The sequence below is a fragment of the Centruroides sculpturatus genome, unplaced genomic scaffold, assembly GCF_000671375.1.
Source record: "Centruroides sculpturatus isolate CEXI.00-Female unplaced genomic scaffold, Cexi_2.0 scaffold116, whole genome shotgun sequence".
Taxonomy (NCBI): domain Eukaryota; kingdom Metazoa; phylum Arthropoda; class Arachnida; order Scorpiones; family Buthidae; genus Centruroides; species Centruroides sculpturatus.
In genome coordinates, this window is record NW_019384401.1 from 751,645 (window position 1) to 758,807 (window position 7,163).

At 29.2% G+C, this 7,163-nt stretch overlaps 1 protein-coding gene across 1 annotated transcript in view; it reads right to left on the bottom strand.

The window, feature by feature from the left end:
- The window catches only part of LOC111618669 (protein KTI12 homolog), a 42,540-nt gene that overhangs the window by 18,641 nt on the left and 16,736 nt on the right, over nucleotides 1-7,163 (bottom strand). The window contains exon 3 of the mRNA XM_023360227.1: nucleotides 3,311-3,363. Within this exon, the coding sequence (XP_023215995.1) occupies nucleotides 3,311-3,363 (53 nt within the window). The remainder of the gene's footprint in view (nucleotides 1-3,310; nucleotides 3,364-7,163) is intronic.

Sequence of the window (7,163 nt, forward strand, 5' to 3'; positions counted from 1 at the left end):
CTTGGGCTACTCAAATATTTTATGTTTTTGATACTAAATTAACATCTGAAGTATAATTTTTTATTATTTTTATATTTTTCAATATATTTATTTTGTTTGTACAAAATAAAAAAATAATTTTTAACGATACAATAGTCTTTGTTAGGCTTAACATTGACGAAAATTCAACGCAAAGCGACACGCAACGAATAAAAATTTCGACATCGGATACATTAAACCATTTTTTCGTACGTAAATCAGTTATCCGAAATATCAGTTATCCAGACAACCCCAGTCCCCAATTGATTCGGAAAATCGACACTCTACTGTATATAAAACTAATTTTGAATTAATTTTACAAGTATGTAATCTATGTAATCTCTATAATTATATTGTTTGGAAAAATCAGAGTGGATGGAGCAAGAAAATTTAGAATGATCAGAGTGGATGGAGCAAGAAAATTTAGAATGATCAATTTTGTCTTGAAAAAAGTCATCCAAATTTCTAGGAGAGAATAATAAATTTATGAATTCACTGTCAAATTTCATTTAAGAATTTCAACACATACTAATGTTAGAAAAGAAAGTACAATTTTCAAAATATTGCAAATTTTGTTAATCCAGGAAATTTGATTTAAAACTATTAAGAAAATCTATTAGCCACAACTCCATTCTAACAACTATTAGAGCCATTATTTTTCAAACACTAAATATGTGACTTTGATTGATAAAATTGAATTGGTTTGATATTGCAAGTCAACAATCTGAATGATGCAAATACAACAGATTGAATTCCCTCATTTTTCTGCTTCACAGTAGCATATGTCAAATGAAGGTTGCTGATATGTCGCAACTTTGTTCAAATGAACCAAACCAGTTCATACTGTGATTTTGAGTGCACATTAACTTTATTTAATATATCATTTTTCCAAGCAAAGCCAAGTATCTCAGCTAGTATCAAATAAAACTTAAGTGATAAATTTAAATGTAAATAAAAGACAAAAACAATAGTAACAATTAAAATAAACCAACAAACTAAAGCATTTATTTTATTTATTTTTATTATTTATTTTATTAAACATTTCATTTAATCATTATGGTGCCAAATTATCAAGAAAGCTTTAAAAATAAACAAAACTAACTTAATATGATTATTTTAATTTGCAATTATAAATATATATTTTTCATTATACTTGTATGAAAGATAAAATCAAAGTAGAAATATGTAGCACATTACTATCTTTGCACTGCAAAATTTCCATACTTAACCATATTTTATCAAAATATAAATATAAGAAAATAAGTTTTCCTCCCAAATTTATTATTATTTCAAGTCATTTTTTCACATTAAATACAGTATCTATATATTTCCAACATAGGTATACTGACATATTTAATTCTTTGTGTAATTATTAGTTCCATATAATATTATATATAAAAGTGGGAAGATAATTGTTGATTTTAAACAACTTAGATCTTTTTCAATGTCAACATATATAATTCAATTTTAAGTTTTCTTAACTGTATTTACAGAATTTTAAAAAAGTATGAATGTATTTTATATTTTTTTATATTTTAAACTTGAGAATGATTTTCAATTCTTGTTCAGTCTTTTAAAAATTTTAAATTTAATTATCATCAAATAATTGTTTACCGACTGAGTTGATTGATTTGGCGGTGGTGGTTTCTTCATAAAAAGTACTTTATGTATATCCGTAAAGGGAAGAGTTTCATCTGAATGAACTGTAAAAAGTGAAGAATCCCATCTATTTCTAGAATCTGGACATTCAAATCTTTGAATGAGTGCATCAAAACTGTAAAACATTTATTTTCAATAATAATTAATATATAATAAAATTTAAAATTCCATGTAAAATTAGTCANCTAAGCAATGAAACACAAATTATCATAAAATTATTATGTAAAGAAAATAACGCTTATATTTAAAGCCAATGACTATCAACCTAAAACAAACATTCAATGCTAATTGTCTCATTAATTTCCTTATATTAAATTATAAATCTTACTATTTACATCATTTGTTTTTCTATTTGTCATTATAACTAAACTTATAATTAATAATTCCAACCAAACATGCCTTAAAAATGATTAGAGTAAAATTGATATTATTCAGATAATTAAAGCATTTTGAGTTCATTTTAACGTATAACATAAGTTAGTATAGAAAGTTATTAGCATAATAAAATTACTTGATTATCCAAGATATAATTTATTAATAATAATTTTTTATTATATTTATGCTTAACCTATTTTATTAATTTCTCTAAATCAGTTTATGTATTCATTTGTTTAACAAATAGAAATTCCTGAATATGAACCAGTCTTGTTCTCTCACTGCACACAATAACAAATCTGTTATACACTCATTGAGACTTTCAGCATTCAAAACAGTACAAGTCTAACTTTAAGTAATTAAGATGCTTTTGAGTGAAATCTAGAACTTCATCTCTCAGCTCCTAAAATATCTTATTTTTTCCTATACAATTTTTGCTAAATTATGAATGCAATATACAGGGTGTTTCACAGCCTCTCCACAAAGTTTTTTTGAATAACTTTTGAACTGCATGGTTTCAGCCTCANGCTTTTGAGTGAAATCTAGAACTTCATCTCTCAGCTCCTAAAATATCTTATTTTTTCCTATACAATTTTTGCTAAATTATGAATGCAATATACAGGGTGTTTCACAGCCTCTCCACAAAGTTTTTTTGAATAACTTTTGAACTGCATGGTTTCAGCCTCAATTTTTTATAAGTGGTGCTTTGAGCAAAAAGGAATTGCTTCTATCAGAAAAGCACATTACTTCAAAACTGTTATGAGTTTTTCCATAAGTGGCCTCGCCTGGCCACCTTACAGCCCTAATTTAAGTCCACTAGACTTCTTTCTTTGGGGATACACAAAGGATCAGGTGTTTAAGAATAACCCTACCACCCTCAGTCAGATGACAGAAAGCATCGAGAGCATCATGAAGGGCATCTCAGATCAGACCTGTAGTAATGTGATTTCTCAGATCAGACCTGTAGTAATGTGATTGCTAATTTCCAAGAGAGACTGCACTACTGCATCGACAGAGGGCAGATATTTTGAAAATATCTTGCATTAATTTCCATTTTCACCTTCTATCTTTGCTGAAAATTTCATTAAAAAATTTGAATTTTCAAAAATGTTATTCAAAAAAAACTTTGTGGAGAGGCTGTGAAACATCCTGTATATAGGAAAAACATGAATCTTTAATTTGTAATAAATATTAAGAATTATCATAAGATTCAAATTTGATCTAAATAAAGCAATTATTAAAATTTCAAAATATTTACCTTTTATATAGTTAGAAGCATCCAAAATTACTACATCATTCTTGGATATATTCCTATTAAAAAAAAAAAAGAGAGAGAGATAATACAAAATAAATTAGAACATTTATATATATATATTTTTTTACTAGACTCATTTAAATAAATTAATTTTAATAACACAATACAACTTGATTAATTTTAATAATTGTTGTTAATATAATTTCTTTTATGTCTGTACAAATCTGTGTGTTTAAAACATTAAATTTAGAAAAATTAAATTATAGTCATGAAACATATATAATTCTGAACAGCATCATAACATTTCTTACATATATTACTAAAAGTACAAAAAAATTCCAGTAATGGAGTCAACATAATTTCCCAACTGTTATGAGTTTATTAAAAAAATAACTTTTATATTATTAAGCAAAATAAATGAAATTGTGTATGGTTCCATCTGTTATAATATTTTGTTATAAAAAATTTTTTATATTTTTAATTACTATAAAATGGCAAAATGCTTAATTTTGAGAGTAGGGATGATTTTATAAAAATAAAATGTTAAAAATAAATAAAACTTTCATTAAGTCCTATCCCTTGAGATATGACACATGACCTCCTTTATATCCTCACCTTCTTGACCTTTAACACCAAAATTAATAGCATCAATGCCCCTCACATACAAGCCACCATGCCAAATTTTGTTTCTTGATCTTTATCCCATCTTGAGCTATTAAGCAAAATAGATGCCAACATGCACACACACATGCACTAAATAATTTTTTCCATTTTTTTATTTTTTATTATTACTTTTTTTGAATTCAGGTCTGAAAACATGAGGATTTGCAAAAAAGTCAGATGGTGAAATATGACATGATTCCAATACTTTCACTTGTTATGTACAGTAATACCCCAAACTTACGCAATAGGTGGGACTGAGCAATAACCACGCAAGTTGAATTAGCATAAGTCGGGTATAATTTCGCATACAAATACATACAAATTATTTTTATTTGGGGCTGGAGACTAAAAAACACAATAATTTAGAAAAAATGTTTCCAAAAGTCTTTAACAGAGAGCTCGTTGTTTTGTCTCATAGCTTCATGCAGATGTGCAAACGATCGTCTTGTGTAATGAGCTTTGAATGTTTTTACGACTCCCTGATCCATCGATTGAAACAAGCTGGTTGTATTTGGTGGCAAAAATACAAGTTTCACACGTGGGTCAAAATTAGTTAAAGTTGCAGGGGGATGACCTGGTGCGTTGTCGATTATGAGCATCACTTTAAATGGAACTTGTTTAGATTGGCCATAACATTCGACTTCAGGTATGAAGTGATGACCAAACCAGGTATGAAGTGATGACCTCAAAAAGGGAAGCTGCAACCCAAGCTTTATGATTTGACTTCCAAATCACAGGCAAGCCAGCTTTAGATTTTTTTTTCAATGCTCTTGGATTTTCTGAGCGATAAACTAAGAGAAGTTTTAACTTACAATCAGCAGCTGCATTCGCGCCAACCATCACTGTCAATCAATCTTTGGCAGCCTTAAAACCTGGAAAGGTTTTCTCTTCATGCGTTATAAATGTTCTTTTAGGCATCTTCTTCCAGAACAGGCCAGTCTCATCTACGTTGAATATGGTTTGGCTGGTATAGCCACCTTCATCTATCATAGCTTTGAATTTCTCTGGATAGTAAGACGCAACCTCTTTATCAGCACTTGCCGCCTCTCCACTTTCTGCAATGCTATACTTATTACAGCGACTTTTGAATTGGCTGAATCAACTGTTACTAGCTTTAAACTCTTCATCTTTAGCCACCTCTTTCCAGCATCCTCTTTCAATCTCTCAAAAACCAGCTTAGCTTGAGAGCACATTGTGTTCTGATCAACAGGACAATTTTTCACATTTACTTGATTATCACACCATAATTTTAACATTGTTTCCATCTCAGCGATAATACCGTTTATGAATGATGCTTGAATTTAAAGCTTCATAGCTTCGAGAATTTTTCACAGCTTCAAGAATTTTTTCTTTACCTTTTATAATTGTTATAACCATCGATTCCAGTAGATCAAACTTCTTTGCCAATTCACAAATTTTCATTTTTGTATCGGTCTTTAGTAATGTTAACTTTACATTCCAAAGATAAAGTTTATTTTCTTGTTTGATGCAGAAGAATCAGTTCTACTTCATTTGGATGACATAATAAAGTCTCTCAAGTTTCCGTAGATATAACAAATACAGAAATAAATAACACAAAATAAATTGTAGCTATGCATCGATTCCGCGCGACACATCCGAACATGTAAGCTGAACAATAGTGTTGGTGGAGTGAGTAATCAAGAGTTGCATGCACTCAAACAGAAGAGGAATTGATGAGATTTGAAAATCGCGTAAGTTGGGGTAGAGTAAGTCGAGGTATTACTGTATACATAACAGCTAGGAAAGTAATACAGTATCTACATTGATAAAGAAGTAGGGATTCCACAAGAAAAAAATTACCAGGATGAGGCCACTATTAAAAAAAGGTTGAAAAATACTGATCTAAGTAAATGTTTAATAAACATTTTATATACAAGGTGAGGCATTTAACCTGAAAAAATGAAATATATCCAAAAGAAAGCATTGCAGAGAAAAATGTTTGAAATAAAATGTGTTTGTTTTGAATGTAAAAGGGTAACATTTTTTTTTAATTTTGAGCATGTTTACAAAGTCATATCAAGATAAAATTTTCATTTTCAATGAAAACCCATATTTTTGTAGCAACAGCTGAATCTATGCAAAATAACAAAACTTTTGCCTGAAAGATTTTTCTGTTTACTGCCTATTTTTGACAACACTTAAATTTTAAAGGAATGTTAACATCACTTCTTATTCCAAACTAAAAATTAATACTTTTTTTTAGCAATACGTGAAAATTCAATTTGTCGTCCATCATGTTTGACTGTTGGAATTAGACATAACCTCCTAAGCTTCTTTAGGACTCCTCTAAACATACCCACTTTGTAGTGAGAAAGTGTAAAAGTTGATTCATCAGACCAAATAACAGTTTGCAAGTCATTGACAGTCCAGGACTTGTTCTCACTAAGCTATTGTTTTTCACTCTACAGCATTATTTCTGTTATGAGTGGTTTGTGAATCACTATCCTGCCACAAATATTCAGTTTATGAAGTTACCTCCTTGTAATTTTGGTAAAGACTCAGTCCTGAAGATGTAGATCAAGTTCTGCAGTTACTATAGAAGCAATAGTCTTATGATTTTTTATTATAATCTTTTTTAACATCTTGTCATTAAACTTTCACTTTCAACTGCCATTTTTCTTAACTGAAAATGTTTTACCTTGAAGCAGGTACACTGTCATAGCTTTTGATACTGTATCTCTAAATATTCCTAATTAATGGACAGTTCTGGTTACAGAGACACCAGCTAGATAAATCCCCTCTTTGAATAGTCTAACATATCGCACAAATAACACAATTCTATAAACTCCAAAGAGTAATTAATGCTTGATAACAATTGAATGATCCACTGACAGTTTTGAAAAACCAGTCACACTATCTGCTAGTCTATTGTTGCCACCAACATAAACCAAAGATATCTGCAATACAGGTCCAAATATTGTATGTAGGTTTATGTTTTAATTTATATCCTATAAATGGAATTTTGCACATGTTTTCAGATTCATCCACTCTGAGGTCTAATCCCACAGAGAGAGTTAACTGGAAGTCTACAATATATTTATATATATACTAAATACTATATATTTAGTATATATAAAGTGATTCTTTTAGTTTTATCTTCTCCAAGAATTCAGTACAGTAGACCCCTATAAAACGGGTTCCTATAATTACGATTCCTATAAAACTGCAAAAA